We start from the raw sequence: 26,766 nt of genomic DNA, 5'->3' as shown, positions 1-26,766 counted from the left end.
CATCTGACGTCAGGAGTTTGAGACCAGCCTGCCCAACATGGTGAAACCCTGTCTCTCCTGAAAACACAAAAAAATTAGCCAGACATGGTGGCACACACCTATAGTCCCAGCTACTCGGAAGGCTGAGGCAGGAGAATCGCTTGAACCCAGGAAGGAGGGGTTGCAGTGAGCCGAAATTATGCCACCACACTCCAGCCTGGGTGGCAGACCAAGACTCAAGTCTCCAAAAAAAAAAAAAAAAAAAAAAGATTCAAAGTTTGAAACATTTCAAGTACTTTTCTTTAGGTTCTGTGATATAAGAGATTTCTCAATTGATAAACTGGGGAATACTTATACCCCAAAGGACTTTCAAACTCATGAAGAAATTTTGTCAACTTGTGGCAAAAAACCAACCAAACTCATAGCACAGATAACAATTCCTCTAAATATGAACCAGTTTTATCAACATGGTTGTAAGTACTAAACGAATACTATTTTTTGGTACTCAATTCAGTTACGGGAAAACTTTTGGCTGGGCGTGGTGGCTCACATCTGTAATCCCAACACTTTGGGAAGCCAAGGCAGGTGGATCACCTGAGATCAGGAATTCAAGACCAGCCTGACCGACATGGCAAAACCGTCTCTACAAAAAAAAAAAAAAAAAAATCAGCTGTGCCTGGTGGCAAACGCCTGTAGTCCCAGCTATTAGGGCGGCTGAGGCATGAGAATTGATTGAACCTGGGAGGTGGAGGCTGCAGTGACCCGAGATCATGCCACTGCACTCCAGCCTCGGCGACGCAGTGAGACTCCATCTCAAAAACAGAAAAAAAAAAAAAAAAAAAAAAAAAGATAACTTTTAAAGTATGCTTAGAACAACTTTAATATGTAACCCAACTTTTTCTAATACAAACATTACGAAGTCTGATTTATTATCAGTGAAAATGTAAAATCTGAATTGAGGGATACCACTTGTGTACAATACCCTTTGGAGTTTGAATGTTATTAAAAAAGGGAAAATAATTTATTAACAATATATTGAGGCCAGGCACAGTGGCTCACATCTGCAATCCCAGCACTGTGGGAGGCCGAGGTGGGTGGATCACGAGGAGTTCAAGGCCACCCTGGCACACATGGTGAAAGCCTGTCTTTACTAAAATTACAAACATTAGCCGGGCATGGTAGCACGTGCCTGTAATCCCAGTTACTCAGGAGGCTGAAGCAGAACTGCTTAAACCCGGGAGGCGGAGGTTGCAGTGAGCCGAGATTGTGCCATTGCACACCAGCCTGGGTGACAAGAGCAAGACTCCGTCTCAAAAAAAAAAAGAAACACCCCCCTTGCCAAAAAAAATATTCATTACACATGTCAATATTTCAACCAATATGACATTAATATCTGAATTTATTTCATGTTTCCTTTTACTTTCTAAAATGTGACTATTAGAACATTCTAAGTTTCATATGTGCCATTATATTTCTATTACACAGTGCTGATTTAAGTCACCTTAATAAAAATCAACAAAGGATCACATCATAAGTTTTCAAATACAAACCAACTACCATCTCCTCACCTAGATCACTTTCCTCACTTGATGGTTCGTCTGCCTTTAAATCTTCCTCCACCTTCTTACTATCAGGTTTTTCTTCCTAGCAAAGGGAAGGCAAACAGTATCAGTATTTAATAACATACCCAATATTTATACTAATTTCTACAAATCTATGTATAAGCTGTTCAAATATGGCCAGGCATGGTGGTTCATGCCTGGAATTCCAGCACTTTGGGAGGCTGGGTTGGGTGGATCATTTGAGGTTAGGAGTTCAAGACCAGCCTGGCCAACATGGTCAAACCGTCTCTACTAAAAATACAAATCAGCTAGACGTGGTGGTGCACGCCTGTAATCCCAGCCACTTGGGAGGCTGAGGCAGGACAATCACTTGAACCTGGGAGGCAGAGGATGCAGTGAGCCAAGATCATGCCACTGCACTCCAGCCTGGGGACAGAGCAAGACTTTGTCTCAAAAACAAAAAAACTGTTCAAAATAAAGTTTGAACATTGACAATGAACAGTTTAGAGATTATAAATAGCCTCATGTCCACTCACATTATGTTTTATTGTCAAATTTAGTAAAAATCTTTACAAGGGTTTTTGAGTTTTGGAACTGCAAATAAGAACCTGAGGAACTATAATAATAAACAATGAAAAGTCAAAGAATTTAAAAGTGCACATGACATTATAGAAAGCAACATTTTCTTCCCATCCTATAAGTAGTCAGTGTGGTTTCTTGTATATCCCATTCTAGGATAGTCTCTCTGTATAAGAAACAACTCTATCCTTTGCCTTTTGCATTTAACAATGCTGTGTATCTTATGAATTATATACCATTATCAGCCTATCTTTATCTATTCACTCAACCATATATCATTAACCAGTTTTTTAGGTTGCTTCCCTGTTACTTAAAAAATTAGAACCAAGGCCGGGCGTGGTGGCTCATGCCTGTAATCCCAGCACTTTGGGAGGCTGCGGTAGGCAGATCACAAGGTCAGGAGATGGAGACCCTCCTGGCTAACATGGTGAAACTCCGTCTCTACTAAAAACACAAAAAAATTAGCTGGGTGTGGTGGTGGGCACCTGTAGTCCCAGCTACTCAGGAGGCTGAGGCAGGAGAATGGCATGAACCCGGGAGGCGGAGCTTGCAATGAGCCAAGATTGCGCCACTGCACTCCAGCCTGGGCGATAAGAGCGAGACTCCGTCTCAACCAAAAAAATTAAAAATTAAAAAAAAAAAATTAGAACCAAAGACCTACCTTGTTACAAAATATTTGTTGAGTCCCTATGAAATGTGCAAAGTCTAGGTGTTCTAGAATATATTGAAAAGACCAGTCATAATTCTAATTTAGAATGTTTTTCTTACAAAAAATTTTCAGCTGACACATAGGTTAAATATAATTTTGCCTTCATATGCATTTGCCAAATGGCAAAATACCTACGGCTCAGAAAATACCACTCTGATAAATGACTCTTTTAAAAAAAGGTAACTACTTTTTGGGCTTTTGCTTACCTTTTCTCATTCTCCTTCTTAATAGACATAACTTCTACTTTAAGATCCAAATAGATATCAATGTTTAAGTTTCTAAATAATAAAACAGCTAATTTTCTTATCAATTTAAGACAGCTAATCAGAAAATTTGCCAAAAAAAAAAAAAAAAAAAAGCCTTTTAGATACGAAGGCAGAAGAGAGAAATACAAAATTATGAAGAAAGCATTCTTGGCCAGGTGCGGTGACTCACACCTTAGTCCCAGCACTTTGGGAGGCTGAGGCAGATGGATTACTTGAGGTCAGGAGTTCCAGACCAGTCTGGCCAACACGGCAAAACCCCCATTTCTACTAAAAATAGAAAAATTAGCCGGCCATCGTGGCATGCACCTATAATCCCAGATACTCGGGAGGCTGAGACAGGAGAATCGCTTGAACCCAAGTAGGCTGATGTTGCAGTGAGCCGAGAGTGTACCACTGCACTTGGACCTGGGACACAGTGAGACTTTGTCTCAAAAAAGAAAAAACAAACAAAACAAAAGAAAACGTTCTTAAACATGTATTTTCCCCTTCATCTGTCTCTCAACTTCAGCTACCGGTAGCCTTCTCCTAATCTTACACATCCTTTAAGCAAATATGCCAACCTAACACTATGACTCACATTCAGAAATATTACTCAGGTAGTAGAGCAAAAAAATTAAGTTCCTGAACTGGGATACTTCTTCATTTACTCTGCAAATAATAAAGTACTTACAATGTATATGACACACTGTAAGGCAATGATGAAGACTACGGATGCATACCATCACGCAACTTACCACTTACAGGCCATACATGTAACTTATTGTCATGCATTCTAAAACAGTGAACATCCAACCCTAAATTCTCAGTTCTAAATCAGAATCCAGCGAATTCGGTCTACAAAGTTTATAAAGATAAAGAGGTCGTAAAAGATCTTATTTCCAAGTGATCTTGGGGAAATCAGGAGTGATAATTGGAGAGCAGCAGCTTAAAAACAACCCCTAAGAAACCTTATAGTACTTTATCACAAAACATACAAATGAAATTAAAACTTACCTTGGTATTTTCTTCTGATTTAGCTTTCTGAGTAGCAGGTGGTACTTTACCCCCCATGCTTGAAGAAGAGGAGAAAAAAGAAATTTGTTTAGAAAATTAAAGTTCACTATCACGCAACCCATTTATACCTAAAAAATAAAGTTAGACATTTAGATGACTACCTTTTCAAAATTTAAAAGTAAACACTCAATTGATCTGAATCTGTGGTATTATTATGGCCAAATTTTTTCCAGCTTAAAATTTTATTTATTTTTAGGCTACTGGCTAATCCACCCCTTTGCCTCAGTAAGTCTAATAAACATAATTTATAGCTTCTCTGTGCCTCTTCCCAGAGGAAGAGGCAGATATGTCAACATGGAATGACAAAATAATTTGTACAAGCTGGTAACTTAGAATTCAACTCAGTAGGTATATTTGAATCCAAAATTTGAAACTTGAAATAAGAGTAGTTCAATTAAATTTAAATATGCAGTTTATGAAATAATTATGCAGTCATGATATAATAATTCAAAATGTTTATTTCCTGTGACTGAGACCTACGAGGACTTTTCTTGCTTATATTTGCATGCCCATTACATTATACATTTTCTTCTTATACACCCCTCCCGACCTCATCCATTAATACTTCCTCCTGGCCCTACAAACTCTTCTTTTCCAAATAGTCCAGGGCAACACAATTCATTAGAAGTAAATAACTAGAAGAGGAAGAAAAAAGATACAAAGTGGCCAGGCACAGCAGCTCAGCACTTTGGGAGGCTGAGGTGGGCAGATCACCTGAGGTAGGGAGTTCGAGACCAGCCTGACCAGCATGGAGAAACCCTGTCTCTACAAAATTAGCCAGGTGTGGTGGCGCATGCCTGTAATCCCAGCTACTCGGGAAGCTGAGGCAAGAGAATTGCTTGAACCTGGGAGGCAGAGGTTGCAGTGAGCCAAGATCACACCATTACATTTCAGCCTGGGCAACAAGAGTGAAACTCCGTCTCAACAAACAAACAAACAAACAAACAAAAAACACAAAGAATTAGCATTACATGCTCCAATTTGGTGCAGACACTATAGCATATAGGCTACCTGCGACATTCCAGTTACTAAAATGGTTGATAGATTTCACAACAGTTGGAAGCAACACAGACATTATTAAAATTTGCCTTAAAAACAAAGAAAAAAGACTAACCCGACCACCACTGGCCTTCGCAGGACACCATGAAGCATAGTCCAAACCTTCTTCTCTCCTGTCAACAGCGGCCAGCCCCACAACTATGAGATGCTCAAGGAGGAGCACGAGGTGGCTGTACTGGGGGCGCCCCACAACCCTGCTCCCCTGACGTCCACCATGATCCACATCCGCAGTGAGACCTCCGTGCCCGACCACGTCGTCTGGTCCCTGTTCAACACCCTCTTCATGAACCCCTGCTGCCTGGGCTTCATAGCATTCGCCTACTCCGTGAAGTCTAGGGACAGGAAGATGGTTGGCAACCTGACTGGGGCCCAGGCCTATGCCTCCACCGCCAAGTGCCTGAACATCTGGGCCCTGATTTTGGGCATCCTCATGACCATTCTGCTCATCGTCATCCCAGTATTGATCTTCCAAGCCTACTGATAGATCAGGAGACATCATTCAGGCCAGGAGCTCTGCCCATAACCTGTATCCCACGTGCTCCACCTTCCATTCCTCGCCCTGCCCCTGGAGCCAAGTCCTGTATCAGCCCTTTATCCTCACACACTTTTCTACCATGGCATTCAATAAAGTGTACATGTTTAAAAAAAAAAAAAAACAAAGAAAAAAGTCATTAACTATGTAAAACAAGGGATATATTAACTTTGAAAACAGAAAGGGTTGATTCCTTTTTTTTTTTTTTGAGATGGAGTCTCGCTCTGTCACCCAGGCTGGAGTGCAGTGGCATGATCTTGGCTCACTGCAACCTCTACCTCTTGGTTTCAAGTGATTCTCCAGCCTCAGCCTCCCGAGTAGCTGGGATTACAGGCGCATGCCACCACACCTGGCTAATATTTTGTTTTAGTAGAGACGGGGTTTAACCATGTTAGCCAGAATGGTGTCGATCTCCTGACCTTATGATTTGCCCGCCTCGGCCACCCAAAGTCCTGGGATTACAGGCGTGAGCCACCAGGCCCGGCCTGATTCTTTGTTAACTAGAGTTGTCATATCTACATTTACATTCATTTCAATTGGGTGGAATTTGTGGTCATAAGGGTATGTGCAGGTTGAATTTAAATGAGTATCAGTTTTCCGAAATTCTTTTATCAATTCACACTTATATCAGCAACCCATGAGAATTCCAACTGTTCCACCCCTTGGCCAACACTTAGCTATTGTACATCTTTTTTTTTAGCCATTCTGATAGGTGTCTACTGGTATCTCATTGCAGTTGAGTCCCTTTTCATGTATTTACTGCTCATTTGAAAAGACTTTTTTGTAAAGTTCAACTCTCATCCAGCTTTCTAAAAGATTGTCTTTATTTATTTGAAGGTGTCGTTTGTATATTCTGCATATGAACCCCTTGTCAGCTTTATGTGTTGCAAATATTTTCTCCTACCATGTGGCTTGCCTTTTCACTCTTTTAGTATCATCTGAGGATCCCAATATGAAGCAAAAGTATAAATGCAAAGTAGCAAATGTAACAAAAAGAAACAGAATTTGGAATTTCTTATAGGCACCATTCAAACAAAATGTGCCTACTTTTTCCATCATGCTTAATATGATAGAAAAAAATGTTACTCAGTACCCTTAATATGGAATAGCTCCCATGTCAACAATAAAGATTATATGATCCAAAACATCCTAATCTGCAGTTCAGCAAAGTAAAATGATTTAATAAGGAACAGGCATACAGACACCACAAAATTCTTTTCTATGGAGATACTACTTTGCGAAAGAGCACGGTAATCACCAGTCCTTTGTAGTTAAATTTTAACGAAGACACAAGGGGTTTCTTACACTATGTTCTTCCTAAGTTTCAAAATGCAGTGTCAGGAATGTATTCAGGGTGACATCCAGACACAGTATAACTTACGGTACACCAACTTGGGGAAGTGATATTCCTGCCAAGAAATGTATTAAGCTAAATTCAATACTCAGGGAAGGCCAGACAAACCCAAATTTAGAGAAAGTCTACAAAATAACTTGACTATAATATTCAAACTGTCAAGATCATTAAACTCAAGGAAAGACTGAGGAACTGTATCAGAATGGAGACTAGGTGACATGGCAACTAAATGCAACACATAAATCTGAGGATTAGATAGCATGCATGCATCAGTATTCGTTTCCTAAGTTTAATATCTGTATTGTAAAGACTTTGTTTGTAGGAAATACACACTCAATGGTGTTGGGGCATAATGTTGGCAGCTTACTTTCAACTAGTTCAGAAAAAATTTCTTTGTACCATACCTGCAATTTTTCTCTGAGCTAGAAATTGTTGCAAAAAAATTAAAACTTAAAAAAAAAAAAAAGAGGATTTACTCATAAGCTAGATTTAGTTTCTCACATCCTAAATTCTAGTTAACTAATGGAAGAAAACACCATCTGGGAGGTACGAAATTTCAATTAATGCTTCCAAGCCTCAGAACAAGCTACTTTCTGGCCAAGAACTGCCACTTGGACTTTGCCACTACAGGCTTTTATGTTACACAATCAAGTAGGACCAGTGTAGAGACCTTTCTCACATAGTATCACACAAAACTTCATTCACAATTCTCTTAATTTGATAACCTTCTAATCTGCTTTGTGCTATGGTTATTTATACACATGTACAAAAAAATTGGTTGCTACACTCTAAATCCTATATTGAGGGTAGAAATGCATTCTGTTCATTTCCTTTACAGTATTTAGAAAAGCCATGTGCCATGTACTGTGCTACCGAGTAGAATACAAAGACACTCTCTTTGATCTTAATTACCATCAAGTAAAGCCATGAAAGCACATACAAGATACTAAATTGTTAAACGGGAAAAAATAGAGTGGGAGAATACTTCTGTCTCTAAAATGGGGAAAACAAAAACATCTCAAAACACAGTTCTTGAAAAGAACAGTCTCCTGGATCCTCAATGACAACTACTTCAGACTTTTAGTACTTCTCTTTGTGCAATTTAAAAGGTTGTTAGGCCGGGCGCGGTGGCTCAAGCCTGTAATCCCAGACTTTGGGAGGCCGAGACGGGCGGATCACGAGGTCAGGAGATCGAGATCATCCTGGCTAACACGGTGAAACCCCGTCTCTACTAAAAAAATACAAAAAACTAGCCAGGAGAGGTGGTGGGCGCCTGTAGTCCCAGCTACTCGGGAGGCTGAGGCAGGAGAATGGCGTGAACCCGGGGAGGCGGAGCTTGCAGTGAGCTGAGATCCGGGGCCACTGCACTCCAGCCTGGGCGACAGAGCGAGACTCCATCTCAAAAAAAAAAAAAAAAAAAAAAAAGGTTAAACTAATAAATCCTTATATCAAATAAAACTAAGCTATAAACAATGCTAGCAATTACAGCAAATAGACAAATGTACTGTTCTTCAACAGCTAAGCCTGTGAGAAACTGAGATGCTTTCAACTTGAGTAACCCTAACAGTAGGATCAGGCCTAGGAATACGTCTGGACCTAGAAGTCTCGGTATTCAGCCCCATCAGCCATAATCTTGAACTGCAGATTGATGAAAGCAGAGAGAGAAACGGATACAAACTCAAAGGCCTCAAGAGTTTATAAAAATCTTAGTTTAAATACAGAAATAAAGAGAAAAAGCTTCTATATTAAATATCTCAATTTAAGTTCAGAATAAAGTCCCAACGTATGCCATGATGCTTCACCCCATACTTAAGCCGACTCAGGATGCCACAAGAATGTAAGTGGAATCAGAAAGAAAAACTGGAATTATCTATGTTAAAATAAAGTATATGACGATTTGTTGTTTTTTTTGGGGGGGGTGGGGAGGATATAGTAGTGCCTGACAAATAAGTATTTTGCAGACCTTCAACTGGAATTCTCTATATAGCACAATCACTCCAACACAAGTCAGGAGGACACTGTTCTTACGCGTTAATTTTTCCTTCTGTGTCTCCTCTTCCTCACTAGTAAGAATGGAACAAAAACATTGTATCCACTTAAAGTGCAGTCAGCTCTTGGAGCTAGCTATTTCTTCCTGTGATACTTGTTTACTTTACCTGGAATTTTAGAAAGAATTTATTAACTGCAGGTTCTTTCCTATAATTAGGATAAAAGCATACAAATATCTTAAAGGCTTTTGGATCATCAAGCTGTTCAATAGAGAATACGACTAAAATCTAGCCCTCAATTCCTAATCCTGACATTTCCCGGTTGAGGAGTTTGCAAAATAGACTTCTTACCAAGTCATAGTTACTATTAACATAATAATATTAAATGGTCTCAGAATTTCACATATAAGTAAAAGTCTTTCAGTAGTTAAGACAATTGGTGGGGAGTTAAAGATTGAAAAACTACTTAAGAGGAAAAAAATATACAACGTTGACAGATTGCAACGAGTTTTTTCCTTAGAACCAGCCTGTTAATATTCTTTGAGCTATTTGGTAATCATGAGCTCATCTTCCCATATAAAAATATCAGGCTGGGTGAAGTGGCTGACGCCTGTAATACCACCACTTTGGGAGGCAGGGGAGTCCTTTGAGGCCAGGAATTCAAGACAAGCCTGGGCAACTTAACGTGACCCCCACCTCTAAAAAAAAAATTAAATTAGCCAAGTATGGTGGCTCAATCCTGCACTGCTAGCCACCTGGGAGGCTGAGGCAGGAGGATCGTCTGTGCGCAGGAATCAGAGGCTGCAGTGATCCCGCCACTGTATGCGGCCTGGATGATACAGCCAAACCCTGTCTCTAAAAGAGAAAAATCACTAAATAGATAATGTTCACAATAGCACCTCTTAGGAGTCGCAATGGTCTGCATAGTTGCTATTTATCCCTGTTTAGTGCAATTTGTATGTCATCTTTGCAGTTATCCACTAGTAGTAACTTTTTAAAAAGTCATCTTAGGGAAGACTTCCTTCTCACTTTTTCTCTCTTCGGGGCTCCTTCAATACGTAAAGTGCTAATTACTATTATATAGTAAATATCAAAACGAACTTTCGTATTTATTCGTCTGTATCCCTAAATAGTACTTATACTGTTTCCTAGCACCAGGCACAATGCCTTGGCAATTAACTCCTTGCACGTAGCGAAGTACTCTACAGTTAAAGACAAGAATACATCCTGGAAACACGCCAGGACTTAAAACATTATTTTTCTCAGAAGTGTTTGGAGTGACAACACTGCCAAGTAACGGAGGTATAAAAAGTGATTCTCAAGATAATCCTACGCAGCTAGAAACGCTGTAAGGTAAAGACAATCATTTTTACAGTTATCATTTTTATTCTAACTTACTAAATAATTTTGTAACTTTTAACTTACTAGTGTTATATTATAATAACACAATGTAAAGGGATAGTGCGTAAAAGAACCGCTATATACCAATGAGACCTGAGCAGGGCACACGAGACTGAAAGAAAAAACCACCCCACGCAAAAGCTAAGTCTTGCAGTTCTCACTCCTCGCGTCTCCAGTGTCGACGTATCCGTTTTTTTATTTCGCCCAAGATACACCCCTGGCAACCTCAGGGTGCGAGGAACCCGGTCTGCCTCCGGCTCGCCGCAGCTCCTGTACTACCCAGGGCTCGCGATCCTCCATGACCCATCGAAGTCGCCTCCCTTTCCCGGGCAAAGAAGGGGCTGCGACCCCGCCTCGCCCGCCGGCCGGAGCCAGCTCCCGCCCGGCTCCCCCTGGGGCCGTGCTTCTCCCCGCCCCCAACGGTCCTCAGGCCTGGGTCTCACCTCTCCACCCACTCTCTCAGGAAGCGCATTTCCTCGGTGTGCAGAACGCTCGGGTCCTGCTTACACATTTTCACAAAGGCCCGAAGCTCGTTCACTTTGCGGGGGTCCATGGTAGAGAGGTGGTGGGCGAAGCTGGGGGGACTACGGCCCTGTTCCAGGCCCAGGCGCTGGCTCGGCGTGACCGCGCAGAAGGGGGCGGCTGCCGCGAGGCAGAACAGACCAGAACCTCCCCGGCCGCTGGCTCCTCCCACCCAACGGTCTCGTGACCCCGGGTCCTCCGCCTGCTCATTCCTACTCTCTCTGCGCTGCTCCTGCGCGCTCCCTAGAACCTTCTAGAAGCGTGGCTGTTCGTGCTGTTGCCTGCCTCCCTGCGCATGCATTCTCATATTCTTAACTAGGAACCAGCTCCCTGGATGGGCCAACCCCAGAAATGGGCGCCTGCAAGGAGGCGGTAGATAGCATCCCCTCCAGGGAGCAACGTCCAAGAACACATCGTGTGGCTGCGCGCACCGAGTAGAACTCAACACCCCGACCTAAACAAGGGTGTGGAACCGGAGAGGCGGTCCCACCTCGGGGCATGACGTCACACCCTGCGCCGCCGCGCAAGGAAGGCCCGGGAGCGACGCCTGCCGGAAGCGGGGGGGGGGGGCTGGCCTGGTTTCCTGGCGACGCGGCGCTGCAGGCGGTTACCCTCTTTCTCTTCCCGACGCGTGAGTTAGGCCGTCATGCCTTGGCTGCTCTCAGCCCCCAAGCTGGTTCCCGCTGTAGCAAACATCCGCAGTTTCTCAGGTTAGACTCTCCTCCCACGGTCTCCTCCCATGGTGTCCCCTGGAGGGACCCAAGTTGGTCTCAGGCGATCCCTGTTTCGGCCGACCTTTCTCCTGGTGGGGCCTCCGCTCCCCAACCCTCTGTGCTCTCCGCGGATTTCTTCTATACCGGCTGCTCCTGGAAGGGGGTGGTCCCAGTGTGTTCTCTACCGTTCAGGTATTCTGTGAAGCCGAAACGACTGCAGAGAAAAAAGTGTGCCATTCCCCAGAGGGGCTGTCTTCCAAGTTACTCGGACTCCGAAGTTGTGGCAGTTATCACAAATAAGTGATATAAGTGACAAAGTGTCTCACATCAAGTAGCTCTTGTTTCTGTTAGGCATGAGAGCTTGCTCCAGAATATACACGAAGCGTGTCTTAGTAACACAAATTATTTAAGCAGCTCTTCTTAGGAAAGGTAACTGTTTGGAAATACTCCTGGGGCATTCTGTGTCTGAAAGTCCTGTTTGCAAAGACAAGACGAAGGATTAAGGAGAATAATTTTTTGTAGGGTGTCCTCTATTGCGAGCAATTAATCTGATGAACATAAAGCTTAATCAGTGAAAACTGAATCACCTTCCTTGCAGGCGGATCTGCCATTGGATTGTATTTCAGTTTTTTGGGCCAATATATAAACAACGTGTGGTATTTGACATCAAAGCTATGTCTTGGCATATGTTTATGTTGATATACTTGAATTCATTTAAAATGGAATGTTAATTACATCGACTTCTTACTATAAAAAATAAAAAGTTATTGTCCAGTGCACAGAACTTGTTCTTCAGTTCTCATAGTAAAGCTACAGAAAGACGTAAGTTTCCGTGGGATTAGGTGAAAAGAAAGATGTGCAATTGTTCAGTCTTTTTTTGAGACAGGCCCTCATTCTGTCGCTCAGACTGGAGTGCAGTGGCAATCTCTACTCATTTGCATCCTCTTGCCTCCTGGGGTCAAGCAATTCTCGTACCTCAGCCTCCGGAGGTAACTGGGATTATAGGCACGTGCCACCACGCCTGGCTAATTTTCGTAATTGTAGTAGAGACCAGGTTTTGCCATGTTGGCCAAGTGGATCTCGAACTCCTGGCCTCAAGCGATCCACCCTCCTCTCTGAGCCACCGCGCCCGGCCTGGAATTTGCTTTTATTTGAAAGGCTGTCACCAACATGACTAAAAGCCGTACTACCAGAAGGAACGCTTGTAAAGACACAGAACTCTGAAAAGGAATGGCCAACACTAAGCATTGCAATCATGTAGTATGGCTGGATTTTTTTTTTTTTTTTTTTGAGATGGAGTCTTGCTCTGTCGCCCAGGCTGGAGTGCAGTGGCCGGATCTCAGCTCACTGCAAGTTCCGCCTCCCGGGTTTACGCCATTCTCCTGCCTCAGCCTCCCAAGTAGCTGGCACTACAGGTGCCCCCCACCTCGCCCGGCTAGTTTTTTTGGTGTTTTTTTGTTTTTTTTTTTTTAAGTAGAGACGGGGTTTCACTGTGTTAGCCAGGATGGTCTCGATCTCCTGACCTCGTGATCCGCCCGTCTCGGCCTCCCAAAGTGCTGGGATTACAGGCTTGAGCCACAGCGCCCGGCCTTTTTTTTTTTTTTTTTTAAAAAAAAAAGACAGAGTCTGACTCTAGCCCAGGCCCGAGTGCAATGGCGCGATCTCTTGGCTCACTGCAACCTCTACCTCCGGAGTTCAAGCGATTCTCCTGCCTCAGCCTCCCGAGTAGCTGGGATTACAGGTGCCCGCCACCATGCCTGGCTAATTTATGTATTTTTAGTAGAGACAGGGTTTCACCATGTTGGCCAGACTAGTCTTAAACTCCTGACCTCGGATTATCCGCCAGCCTCGGCCTCCCAAAGTGCTAGGATTACAGGCGTGAGCCACTGCACCCGGCTTAGGAAAAGCTTTTTTGAAATATGTTCTTAGACAAAATAGTAGGCATTACACGAAAATGATTCTGTGATCAAATACTTTTGGGGAATGCTGCATTTCATAATGTACATAATAGTTTAAATCTTTTTTTGGAGATGGGGTCTCGCCATGTTGACCAGGGTAAACTTGAACTCCTAGGATCAAGTGATCCTCCCACCTCAGCCTCTCAGAGTGTTGAGATTTTAAGCGTGAGCCACTGCACCCAGCCCTTAATAGTCTAGGTTTCTAAGAGATGTGTTCAGCAGTAATTTGCAAAATGTGTAAAAATGTATTTGACCATGGACCCCTTTTCTGTGATGAGTCTTGAACTGGTATCCCTGGAACAGATTTTGGAAACAGTTGAGCTAGAGCGTAAGATGGGCGCAAGGAGCTGATAGGAAATCAAGTTGGGAAAAAGCTGGTGGCTGGCTCATGGAGGGCCTTGTATATTATGTTAAGAAACAATTAGCTTTTTCATTTAGATGGTGGGAAAACTTTGAGGAATTTTAAGCTATTGAGTAAGATGATTAAATCTAAATTTTTGGTTTTCTGTTAAGAGTGAAGAAATGGACTACAGGGCATGTCATTACATTCTTAAATTTTCTGAGACACTGATTTTTGCTTTAGTTTTTGGAAAATTGCAATTTTTTTCAACTTTACTACCATATAAATGATAACAGATAAACTTTACTAAATATCACATCTTATATAAGAAGCATTTAAAATACTCTGGGCTTTTATTATTTTATTTTCTGAAAATAAACTTTTTATATGAATTGTCCCCAGTCTCTTCTGTAGAATAAATAACCTTTCCTTCTCCCATCTGCCCACTAAAAATCAAATAGCGATACAAAACACAAGCTCTTGACTATAACTGTCTTTTAAAAATAGCAGATATTATCATTTTTTTCCAATTTTGTATTTGTATTTGGCCAAAGGTGAATAAGTTTTAGTGCTGCTAGACGTAACTCAAACGATTTGCTCGATATCTGGTGTATTTGTAACCCATCTGTTTTTCTCCCAACATGACTAAATTAAAATGGCTATACGTGGTATTTCAATGTAACGTATTTGTAGATTTTGTGTACAAACTCTAAACAAAAATAGAAAGTTTCCTATCTGGAGTGATTCAGTGATGGCCTACCATACAGACTGCTCTGAGTTCAGGGTAAGACTGGCCTTAAAAAAAGAGTGGTAAAATATACTACATAAAATTTACAATGTTACCCATTTTTAAATTTTTTTAATTTTTTATTGTTTTTCTTTAGAGACAGGGTCACACTCTGTCAGCTGGAGTGCAATGGCAATATCATAGCTCCCTACAATCTCAAACTCCTGGGCTCAAGCAATCCTCCCACCTCAGCCTCCTGAGTAGCTAGGACTACAGGCACGCACTACCACACCCAGCTAAAGTTTTTAAAAATTTTTTTCATAGAGGACAGGTCTCTTTATGTTACCCAGACTGTCGTGAAATTCTGACCTCAAGCAACCCTCCTTCCTGGGCCTCCCAAGATGCTGGGATTACAGGTGTGAGCCACTGCACCCAACTAAGTTTATTTTTAACTTAAAATATTTTATACTTTAATTTTTAATTTGTAGTACCTTTAAGTTATGCATCAAATGCTGTACCTCCATTGGAAAAAAATCATTTCATGAATAATTATATAGTCTGAACCTGTGTGTCTTAATACCTTCTTGTCTCCTAATGTTATGCATGTTTCAGAAATGTGTATAGTGGTTTTAATTAGAGAAAAGAAATAAAATAGGATATACACTCTACTAAAGAAAAATTCTGAAGTAAAAAACTCTTTGCAGTTTTCCAAATTCCTTTTTTTTTAAGACAGGGTCTCACTTTGTCGCCCAGGCTGGAGTGCAGTGGCGTGATCTCAGTACACTGCAACCTATGTCTCCCAGGCTCAAGCAGTCCTACCAGCTTCCCGAGTAGCTGGGACTACAAGGTGCGTGCCACCACACTTGGCTAATTTGTAAATTTTTTGTAGAGACAAGATCTCACTATATTACCCAGGCAAATTCTTAATAGCACCAACTGTCACAACAAACTCATCCTTTTCTGACATACCCAATCCAAACAACTACTAACCAAATGTCCACAATCCTGTTAAGAGTGTTGAAAAGCTCTTAGTATAGTATTAAACAAGTGTTATCTACAAAATTTGTGATTAACCAAAACACACACAATTGTGTTCAAATGTTATGTTTGAAGAGTCAATTTAACAATTCCTTTTGGTAGACTTCTTTCGCACCTCTTTACGCTTCTTTTTTTTCTTCTTACCACCCTCTTTGACTCCTGCTGAGAAAGTAGGGGGATCCCGGTTGCTGGTAACCCAAGATATACCTCCCTCATCATTGTCCACAAAAGTACGTTGAGATACATGTTTGGAGCTGTGAGACTTTGGTGAATAGTTGTTCAATGACTGTCTTCTCCAGCTGCATTCTTCTGCAAAGCCCTCTTCATCGGCCACACTATTTACAAGAAAAAATGTCAACTTTCCATTATCTTCAGCTTCTCTTTCTTGATCACTTTCAATAATTTTCTTTGTATTAATATTTCTGCCATTAACAATTTTGTCTGAAGTTGTAATAGATATGTAGTTGTCCATTACACTATCATCAAAAGCCAGGGAAGAGAACGAAGTAAGGCCTTCATGCCCCAGTGAACCCTGTGATGTATATCCTGTATCATATGAAGAAAATTTCTCAAAAATTGGATATTCACTGGAGGTAGAGAAAAAGGATCCTGCGTCTCTGCTTCTGTTTCCATAGGAGCTTTTTGGATGATTTAACAGGTCCTCAAGCGAGTCTTCAAAGAAGTGAAAAGAAAATGGATCCCTTTCATGAAAAATTTCTTTAAAAACATCATCTGGCTTATGGAATGTGAAGCCATACTGACATTCATCATCAAAATGACTTCCACCTCCATTTAATCCTTCTTTGCCATATTTATCGTAAATGTCCCGTTTTTCATCATTTGATAATACCTCGTATGCCTCAGCTACTTCTTTGAATTTTCTCTCTGCTTCTTCTTTATTTTCTGGATTTTTATCAGGGTGCCATTTAAGTGCCACTTTATGATAAGCTTTTTTAATGTCCTCAGGTGAAGCATATCTTTGCACTCCTAGAACTTCATAGTAATCCACCATGTTTTAACAGATAATTGGAAGTGGGTGTGCTGGGTATTGAGAACCGTGGTTTCCTTAGCTCAGGCTCTGCTGGTGGTGGTGATAGAGGTAGTGACTGCAAATAGGTACATCTTTATATTAAAGATAATGTTATTACCATGCGCTAGGAGATGAGGATACTGATTATGTGGCAAGCAGAGTTACAAATATGTCAGAGAGGGCTGCATTATGGTGTCATTCTGGGGTCAGTGTAGGGACTGGGCCGTCCAGATAGAGCTAGTCCAGAGTCATACCAGACCATCCTGAATCCTCTGGACTGTTTCCCCTATATATTTCCCTGGAAGCTTCAGGCAGTGCCTTATAAGCCAATGGAACCTGTTGCTAATAGACACACCATATCCCTTGCATAGTATGACCTCTAGATTACTGGGCCTTAATTACTTCCCAGCTCTTCCATGCTTTGGTTTAGGAAAATGAAGTAGTGACTTATGTGTGAAAAAAGTACTCAAACAGTTGACATATTTATTTCAGTCAAGAGACAGTTCAGTGGGAGATACAACCAAGTAACTTAGTTACAATATAATAAGAGTTACCATGAGAGGAAGTACTGGATGCTAAACAATTATATGAGAGACAGCTCAGGCTGGGGTTGTCAATGAAAGCCTTTTGGAGGAAGTAGCCTGGTAAGTTAACTTTCTGCATGCCAGTGGTAAGTCATTTTGAAATTATAGTATTTTGTCCACCCAAGGTTTACTGCTATACAACATGTAATTAAAGATTTAGAAAGTTGCGTGTTTATGTATTCACTATATAATTATTGAATGTCTACTTTGTGCCAGGCACCGTTTTAGCCACTGGTGATAACAGTATTGAACAAAAGACACCAGTTTTCCTGGTGCTTGCATTATAATAGAATACAAATAATAGAACAAATAAAATAGTTCGAGATAATGTGATATGTGCTCCAAAAAAAAATAAAGAACAATGTGCTGGGGGAGAGCGCTACTTTAGATTGGGTTTAGAAGGCCTCTGAGGAGAAGCCTCAGAAGATTATTGCTGAGACCTATGTGAGAGTCAGCCACGTAGTGATCTAATATGGTAGCCACTGGCCATGTCGATGGACGTTTTGGTTGTTGCCAGTTGGGACTGGTGCACTTAAAGCTAGCGCTTGATTTCGAGTACAGTGGGAAGCCTTTGTGGGGAGTGGGGAATATGCAAGTTTAATGATGTAATTTACATTTGTAATGGATCAGTGGTTGCTATTTGGAAATTCAGTCATGTATGGGAAAGTAGAATTCAAGAGCCCAGGTAGAAACAGACCAAAGGTGGTTTGCTTTGGGGATAAATTACCAGTAGTCTAGACCCAAATTTAAAGAACTTATATTCTATACCTGGCTCATTTTATTGTCTCTGAAAATTCCCTATAATGATCTTTGTTTTTCCTCCTCTATGTTGTGTTTATTTTATTTTCCATCACATTTATAACCCCTCACTTAAATGATAGTATAATGAAATCTAAAACTGCAGTGTATGTTTCTAGTCTTTCAAGACCATTTGTCAGGTCTGAATATTTTTTTGCTTTGCGTTAATTTTTTTATATACTTGTTTTTGAGAGGTATTGTGAAATGCTTAAAACTCCATTTAAATTCTCTCCAGTATATGTACTTACATGTACTTATGTGTGGCATACCCATGATTATAATTTGCCTGCCATTGGAAATAGTAACTAATAATGTTGAACATTTTTGGGTACCCTCTGAGTCACACTGCAGCAAGTGCTCATTTCACTGACACAGCATTATAGCAAAATAAGTATTTTATGCCCATACGAAAACAGACGTTCTGAGAGATAGAGTAATTTGTCTAAGGCTACGTAGCTTGTTAGTGAAAAACCTGATTTTTAAACTTGAGTCTAATTCCAGGTTCTCCTCATTCCACTCTACTGCATTTCTCAGACCAGGACTTAAAGAGTTTAGGTTCTAGGCATTCCACAAACAGATATTAAGAACCTACTGTTACTGGAAAGGGGTCCCCATCCAGACCCCAAGAGATGGTTCTTGGATCTCGTGCAAGAGAGAATTTCAGTGGAATCCACAGAGTAAAGTTAAAGCAAGTTTATTAAGAAAGTAAAGGAATAAAGAATGGCTATTCCATAGGCAGAGCAGCCCCAAGGGCTGCTGGTTGCCCATTTTTATGGTTATTTCTTGATTATATCCTAAACAGAAATTCATGCTTCCCCATTTTAGACCATATAGGATAATTTCCTGACGTTGCCATGGCATCTGTAAACTCTTAGGGTGCTGGTGGGAGTGTAGCAGTGAGGACAATCAGGTTACTGTCATTGCCATCTTAGTTTTAGGGGGTTTTGGCCAGCTTTTTTTTCTTTTTTTTTTTTTTAATATTTTTATTACTAAGAATATCACAGGTAAAGTTCACAGGAAGGTGACAGTCTAGGAGAAGATGTTTGCAATATCTAAATTTGACGGGCTTATTTTAATTTTTAATTTTTTGTTATTATTATTATTTTTTTTATTATTATTTGAGGCGGAGTTTCACTCTTACGGCCCAGGCTGGAGTGCAATGGTGGGGTCTTGGCTCACCACAACCTCTACCTCTTGGGTTCAAGCCATTCTCCTGCCTCAGCCTCCTGAGTAGCTGGTATAGGCATGCACCACCTTGTTTTTAGACAGAGTCTCGCTCTGTCTCTCAGGCTGGAGTGCAGTGGCGCGATCTCCGCCCACTGCAAGCTCCGTCGCCTCCCGGGTTCATGCCATTCTCCTGCCTCAGCCTCCCAAGAAGCTGGGACTACAGGCGCCCGCCACCACGCCCGGTTAATTTTTTTGTATTTTTAGTAGAGACGGGGTTTCACCATGTTCGCCAGGATGGTCTCAATCTCCTGACCTCGTGATCCGCCCACCTCAGCCTCCCAAAGTTCTGGGATTACAGGCATGAGCCACCGTGCCTGGCCTAATTTTGTATTTTTAGTAGAGAGGGAATTTCTCCATGTTGGTCAGGCTGATCTCGAACTCCTGACCTCAGGTGACCCGCCTGCCTCAGCCTCCCAAAGTTCTGGGATTACAGGCATGAGCCACTGCGCCCAGCCGGCCAGCTTCTTTACTATAACTTACCTGTTTTATTAGCAAGGTTTTTATGTCCTGCATTTTGTGCCGACCTCCTATTTCATTCTGTGATTAAGACTGCCTTAACTTAAACTGGGAATGTAGCCTAGCAGGTCTTAGCCTTATTTTACCAGACCCCTACTGAAGATGGAGTTGCTCTGGTTCGAACGCCTCTGACACAATGATACAGAGAGAAGGTAGAAAATAGGAAATTCTGCTCTTAAGAAATTCATATAGTTTGAAAAAACTAATTTCAGTGGAGTATAAAGTTATAAGACGAGCACTTGTTTCTGCCGCTATCCCCTACTTTGATGATCCTTTGCCTCCCAGCCATCTGCTGTGCCATTTTCTCTGCCTCTTCACAACAAAACTTATCCAGAGTATTGTCTCAGTGTCTTTGCTTTCTTTTTTTTTTTTTTTTTTTTTTTTTTGAGACGGAGTCTCGCTGTGTCGCCCAGGCTGGAGTGCAGTGGCCGGATCTCAGCTCACTGCAAGCTCTGCCTCCCGGGTTTTTACGCCATTCTCCTGCCTCAGCCTCCCGAGTAGCCGGGACTACAGGCGCCCGCCACCTCGCCCGGCTAGTTTTTTTGTATTTTTTAGTAGAGACGGGGTTTCACCGTGTTAGCCAGGATGGTCTCGAACTCCTGACCTCGTGATCCGCCCGTCTCGGCCTCCCAAAGTGCTGGGATTACAGGCTTGAGCCACCGCGCCCGGCCGTCTTTGCTTTCTTACATCATATTCCCTCCTTGGCACGCTCCAATCTGGCTTCTGTCTTCTTTACTCTGCTGAAATCGCCAGGGTCTCCAGTGACTTTGATGTTACCATATCCAGTGGTCGTCCTTTTGGCTTCCTTATATTTTGAAGCACTTGCCACACTGTGAGCCCTCCCCACCTTTCTTTCTTTCTTTCTTTTTTTTTTTTTTTTGTGATGGAGTTTCACACTCGTTGCCCAGGCTGGAATGCAATGGTGTGATCTCGGCTCACCACAACCTTCACCTCCCAGGTTCAAGCCATTCTCCTGCCTCAGCCTCCCAAGTAGCTGGGATTACAGGCATGCACTACCGTGCCCGGCTGATTTTGTATTTTTAGTAGAGACGGGGTTTCTCTATGTTGGTCAGGCTGGTCTCGAACGCGACCTCAGGTGATCCATCCACTTTGGCCTCCCAAAGTTCTGGGATTACAAACGTGAGCCAGCGCGCCTGGCCTGGCCCTCCCCACTTCTGAAAACACTTGTTTGTTTAACTTCCTAAATACCACACTCTTTTTTTGTGGGGGGTAGGGGGTGGCGGGTAGAGACACAGTTTAGCCATGTTGGCTAGGCTGGTCCCGAACTCCTGGCCTCAAGTGATCTGCCTGCCTCGGCCTCCCAGCGTGCCGGGATTACAAGCGTGAGCCACCGCACCCGGCCCTAAATACCACATTCTTCTTATTTTCCTTCTTTCTCCTGTGTTCCTTCTCACACTTAAAATATTACAGTGCCAGGCTTTGTTCAGTTTCCCTGGGTAATACCCATTCCCAGGGCTTTAGATGCTATCTGTGTGCTTATAACACCTTGATTTATATATCTAGCCTGGCACTTTTCTCCCTGAAATTAAGATTGCTCATTTGACCTCTCCATTAAATTTATTTCCAATAAATATCTCAGGCTTTCCTGTTTCACGTAATGGTACAACCATTTATTCACTTGTTGAAGTCAAAAATCAAGAATTACTCTTAATTCCTCTTTTTTATTTCTTATGTCCAATCAGAAGCCAGACTCATTGACTTTTAACTTCAAAATACATTCCAAATCAAGTCACTGGGAAAATAAAGTCAAGTAACAAGTTATCTCTTTTTCCAAAGATTGTTCATAGTAGACTGGCAAACTAATTAGCAATTATGTGAAGTGTAGTAGGTATTAAAATAGAAACCATAGGAGCATTGGCAAAGACATCTGAAACAGAAGCAGTAGGTGTGAGAAGAGTAAGAGAAGTCTCCTGCATAAGTGCTATTTGAGCTGATTTTTTTAAGAATTTGTGTAATCATATAAGCAGGCAGTGTCCTCTTTAAGAGAACTGTATTTTTTCATGCAAATGCTATTATGATACAGAATGATTTAGCCAGAATTCTTCAAGTAGCTTAGTGTGGCTGCAATTATGTTTTTTGAGGATTAGGTCAGATGAGGGAGCAGGATCCAAATCACGAAGTTTCCTAAGCAAAAGAGTTTGAAACTTATGAATGAACTGGATATTTTTGAAATAGAACTTAACACACCAGCTTTGCTACTAATTACATGACTTTGGGCAAAAGATGTTTAATGTAAGTAAAAAGCTATTGAGACCTTTTTTAAAAATGTACTGGGAATAAACATCTCAATTTATGTCTCCTGTTAAAGTGTCACTTGTTTGCTTTGAATTTATTAAAGTTAAGCTCCCTCTGCTTGAGAGTGGTCCAAAATAGAAGGATATGCTAGGATTATTTCATATGAGCATTGAAAAAGGAATCAGTTAACTTTTTATATTCTGAAATTTCACTCCCGAATGAGATTACAGAAGATACTATGTGTGCATGAGTATGTGTGCACAAGCGTGCATGTGGAGAAGGTGCAAGAAGAGAGAGAGAAATCACGAGAGAACTCACCAGTGCAGCAGCAGCCTACTCCACCAGCAGGTTAGTGCTGCTGGAGGGAGATGAAAAGATTAGGAAGATAAGAGAGCTTTGAAGGCTTTGCATTCTAAATTAAGTAGGCATTATCATCATTGTTTTACAAACACAGAATCAGACTCCGAGAAGTAATCTGGACAAGGTTACACAGTTAGTACCGGAGAAACTGAGATTCAAACTCAGGTTTATTTGACTTTGTAATCTTTGCTTTTATCCCTCCCCGCTGCTGCTCACTAGGTCCTCTCTGTTTGATCTCAACGATCAATACTGTACAGTCTCTTTGTGAACACACAATTTCTGTAAGGACTGTGAATTATGAATAATAATATATGTATTTGGAAGAGAGGAGTCTTAAAAGTTAATTCCAATTAAGTTTGTAGAGGATTGTTTAGAAAAAGCATAGTTTCTTCTAAAAAGATTTAAAAAAAAGAAAAATCATAGTTTCTAAGATGATTACAAAGAAAATGGTGTGGGTTTCCAGCCTGGGCAACATAGTGAGACCTCATCTCTACCAAAAATAAAAAAAATTAACCAGGCTTGGTGGCACATACCTGTAGTCCCAGCTACTAGGGAGGCTAAGCCACTGACTCCAGCCTGGGCGACAGAGTGAGACTCTGTCTTAAAAATAAATAAATGAATATTGAAGGAGAGAAGGAAGGAAATACTAGTTTGCATTTTTCTAAAGCATCCAAACTGCTGGAGATGGAGAAGTGTATTTATATCATAAAGACTTCTTAGATCTATTGTTTCATTTCGCCCTCTTTATTCTTCATTCAGGATGTATGTTGTGTTCACAGCGAAGGTACTCCCTTCATCCTGTCCCAGAAAGGAGGATTCCAAACCGATACTTAGGCCAGCCCAGCCCCTTTACACACCCACACCTCCTCAGACCAGGTAAGGCCTTTTAACTATGCTGTCTCCCCATTTAGGTTTTGTCTACAGCAATGCTATTGAATAGAACTTCTTGCAGTAAGCTCTGGATCTGTGCTGTTCCATAAGGTAGCCACCAACCTCACATGACCATTGTACACTAATAAGGTTGCTAGTACAGCTGAGGAACTGAACATTTTATTTTATTTTATTTTAATTAATTTAAATTTAAATTTAACTACCTGTGGGTACTGGTGCTTTGTTGACAGTACTAGTCTAGAACAAGGTTTAAATATGATAAACCTTATAATTCAGAATAAGTAATGAAAGGTATGTATTTCAGGATGTTTTTAAAGCAAAGTTCTATTTCTACGTTTATACTATTGTGAATTACTGTGTTAAAGACATTTTAGAAAACGTGTTTTTTCTTGAAATTATCAAATACTTTAAAAATTTAACCGATTTCTATATAGATGAAGCAAGATTTCCAGATTTGTTTGTCACAGATTTGAGAGGTAGTATCCCAGTTGATAAAGGTGATGCAAAAAATTGTTAAAGGTTTGTTTTACTAATTTTTTTTTCTGCTATAAGATCCCAGCGTTGCTGCCAGAAGATGTCTTATAACTACTGCTCAAATTTAGACCTAAAGGTTTTTTGTTTTGATTTCTTAAAGGGCACTTAAGGGGTGAACTGTGACTAATGAATATCTCAAAGAGATAGGTAGGGTAAAAGCAAACATGTTGTAGAAAAAGCAATCAGGTTTTCAAGGAAAATTAATTGTTCTTTCTGCCATAAGAAATTAAATCCGTCTTTACCATATAAACATATATATTACTAATGTGAATTTGCCTTTAGAAATATGTTCCTTTTTCACTGTCTCCACTCAGTGAATGATACCAGTATGTTTCTCAGTGAGGGCTTCCTTTTGCTGATTTTTCATCAGACTCGAATTCCTGCTGGGAAGTCGGCTGAAACTAAGGAAATGCAGCTCACTACTGAAACCCACAAGAAATCAGAGTTTTTCAAAGCTGTAAGGTAAGCTTAATAGCAACCCAGTTGGTATTAATTTTAGTATTTACCCTATCAACCTACCTGTAGCCTCGAGGTTTTTTTTTAGAGTAGAATTAATAGTTTTACCAGCTTTGAAAATTACTGATTTCTTGTGGTGAGATATTTTTACATGGTAAGCTGCATTTTCCAGGCCTTAAACCTAGTAATTATATTGTCAAGATAATGGTCTCTGTATCTAGACTTTTTTGCTGTATACCTTAAGTGCATATTAAGTATAAGTGAATATAAATAAATATGCACATGTGTATGTTCATATACATACGTATGTGAATATCTGGGGGAAAAGGGATGTCTGTCCTAATTTTACTCTCCTAGACATGGGATTTTGGACATTGGGGTAAGTGAGAAGGGATGGAAGTGGAATTTTAAAACAGAATTATGAGGATTTTAGACCTCAAACTATCAGGTATGCCATTAGGTACCGATTTTTCTGCAGACAAAAGTATCAGAAGAATTAATCATTTGTCTTTCTCCTTCCAGAGATGCAAAACTTGTGGAAGCGTTAAAATGATCGTAGGGTGAAGAAGAGTAAATTTTTAAGAAAAATTAAAAGAGGCCAGGCGCAGTGGCTCACACCTGTAATCCCAGCACTTTGGGAGGCCAAGGTGGGTGGATCACCTGAGGTCAGGAGTTTGAGACCAACCTGACCAATATGGTGAAATCCCATCTCTACTAAAAATACCAAAAAAAAAAAAAAAAATTAGCCAGGTGTGGTGGCATATGCCTGTAATCTCAGCTACTGGGGTGGCTGAGGCAGGAGAATCACTTGAATCCAGGAGGCGGAGGTTGCAGTGAGCCAGAATTGCGCCACTGCACTCCAGCTTGGGGGGCAGAGGGAGACTCTGTCTCAAAAATAAAAATAAAAAAAGAAAAAAGAAAAAAAATTAAAAGGCATATAATACTTACTTAAAAAGTCTCTTGTAGGCCAGATACAGTGGCTCATGCCTCTAATCCCAACACTTTGGAAAGACAAGGTGAGAGGATCACTTGAGGTTAGGAGTTCGAGACGAGCACAGGCAACATAGCAAGACCCTGTCTCTATAAGAAATAAAACAATTAGTGCTCATGCCTGTAGTCCCAGCTACTCGGGGGACTCGGGTGGGAGGATTGCGTGAGCCCAGGAGGTCAAGGATGCAGTGAGCTGTGATCATGCCTCAGCACTCCATCTTGGGTGACAGAGTGAGACCATGTCTCTCAAAAAAAAGTCTCTTACGCAGTTGGTTTGTTAGTTTAGGATATAAAATTATGTCATGTGCTACTTGGTTTCTCCAAAGGTTTCATGTTTTGCATATTTCCCTAATACATGGCAGTATGTACTTAATACTTTTGGGAAACATCTCAGTGCCTTTCCTAATTATTATACAAGTTCTGTGCATACAGAAAAAGAGAATACAGGTAAGCATAGTTTTTTTTTTAAATTACTGATAATCCCACAACTCAGAGAAAGATACTGTTGAGAAAATTTTGGTATATGTTTCTTTATAGTCTTATTCCTTTTTTTTTTTTGAGACGGAGTCTGGCTCTGTCGCCCGGGCTGGAGTGCAGTGGCCGGATCTCAGCTCACTGCAAGCTCCGCCCCCCGGGTTTACGCCATTCTCCTGCCTCAGCCTCCCGAGTAGCTGGGACTACAGGTGCCCGCTGCCTCGCCCGGCTAGTTTTTTGTATTTTTTTTAGTAGAGACGGGGTTTCACCGTGTTCGCCAGGATGGTCTCGATCTCCTGACCTCGTGATCCGCCCGTCTCGGCCTCCCAAAGTGCTGGGATTACAGGCTTGAGCCACCGCGCCCAGCCTCCTTAAATTCTTAAAAGTGAAATTACTGAGGCCGGACGTGATGGCTCACACCTGTAATCCCAGCACTTTGGGAGGCTGAGGCAGGTGGATCACGAGGTCAGGAGTTCGAGACCAGCCTGGCCAACATAGTGAAACCCCATCTCTACTAAAAATATAAAAATTAGCTGGGCTTGGTGGTGCCTGCCTGTAGTCCCAGCTACTCAGGAGGCTGAGGCAGGAGAATCACTTGAACCCAGGAGGCAGAGGTTGCGGTGAGCTGAGATCACGCCATTGCGCTCCAGATTGGGCAACCGCATGAGTCTTCCTCTCAAAAAAAAAGTGTAATTACTGGGCCAGTTCCTCTGAATTCTTGGGAGCTATTTTTCCTAGATTTTTCTTTGCCATACCTACCTATCCAAGTTTCCTGAAGCATCAATGGCTTGGAAAATATTTAGCAGGATGATACGGGAAATAAATTCTATTCTGGCTGTGCTACTGCTAGGTTCTAGTGATTTTCAAAAC

The 26,766-nt window shown here is 41.4% G+C and overlaps 4 protein-coding genes and 1 long non-coding RNA gene across 23 annotated transcripts in view; 2 read left to right on the top strand and 3 right to left on the bottom strand.

Moving 5' to 3' along the window:
• Positions 1-11,117, bottom strand: part of ST13 (ST13 Hsp70 interacting protein) — a 34,113-nt gene extending 22,996 nt beyond the window's left edge. The window contains exons 1-3 of one of the 5 annotated variants that reach the window (XM_077948422.1): positions 10,904-11,117; positions 4,089-4,245; positions 1,548-1,623 (exon numbers count right to left, since the gene is read on the bottom strand). In XM_077948422.1, the coding sequence (XP_077804548.1) occupies positions 1,548-1,623; positions 4,089-4,145 (133 nt within the window). In that variant the 5' untranslated portion in view covers positions 4,146-4,245; positions 10,904-11,117. 5 annotated transcript variants of the gene reach the window in all.
• Positions 428-5,688, top strand: LOC100430243 (interferon-induced transmembrane protein 3-like). The gene is made up of 2 exons (XM_077949778.1): positions 428-435; positions 5,298-5,688. The coding sequence occupies exons 1-2, from the start codon at positions 428-430 to the stop codon at positions 5,686-5,688; spliced, it is 399 nt and encodes a 132-aa protein (XP_077805904.1).
• A 462-nt stretch (positions 11,118-11,579) lies between the features above and the next one.
• Positions 11,580-26,766, top strand: part of XPNPEP3 (X-prolyl aminopeptidase 3) — a 76,416-nt gene continuing 61,229 nt past the window's right edge. For 2 of the 15 annotated variants that reach the window (XR_013399034.1, XM_077949715.1), the window contains exons 1-4: positions 11,580-11,714; positions 23,311-23,427; positions 24,347-24,438; positions 24,955-25,079. Coding sequence is in view for 2 of the 15 variants with exons in the window: in XM_077949712.1 (XP_077805838.1) it covers positions 11,651-11,714; positions 23,311-23,427 (181 nt within the window). In the remaining 13 variants the exon portion in view is untranslated. Of the gene's footprint in view, positions 11,715-11,909; positions 12,540-15,475; positions 15,590-23,310; positions 23,428-24,290; positions 24,439-24,954; positions 25,080-26,766 lie in introns of those variants that run through there. The other 13 variants (XR_013399032.1, XM_077949712.1, XM_077949720.1 and 10 more) reach the window with 12 other exon arrangements.
• DNAJB7 (DnaJ heat shock protein family (Hsp40) member B7) lies at positions 15,577-17,744 on the bottom strand. Its single transcript, XM_001102579.5, has one exon. The coding sequence runs from the start codon at positions 16,790-16,792 to the stop codon at positions 15,863-15,865; it is 930 nt and encodes a 309-aa protein (XP_001102579.3). The 5' UTR covers positions 16,793-17,744; the 3' UTR covers positions 15,577-15,862.
• On the bottom strand, positions 20,784-23,064 carry LOC144331714 (uncharacterized). The gene is made up of 2 exons (XR_013399083.1): positions 21,468-23,064; positions 20,784-21,351 (listed from the first exon to the last, which is right to left on the bottom strand). It is a non-coding gene; the product is annotated as an uncharacterized LOC144331714 (long non-coding RNA).

This window comes from Macaca mulatta, chromosome 10 (assembly GCF_049350105.2).
Source record: "Macaca mulatta isolate MMU2019108-1 chromosome 10, T2T-MMU8v2.0, whole genome shotgun sequence".
Classification (NCBI taxonomy): Eukaryota; Metazoa; Chordata; class Mammalia; order Primates; family Cercopithecidae; genus Macaca; species Macaca mulatta.
Note: the sequence above shows the minus strand (reverse complement) of the source record. Positions and strands in the feature narration are given on the sequence as shown.

What these genes read in the sequence shown, in the direction of transcription:
- DNAJB7 (XM_001102579.5), bottom strand. Translation starts at nt 16,792, where the DNA reads ATGGTGGATTACTATGAAGTTCTAGGAGTGCAAAGATATGCTTCACCT.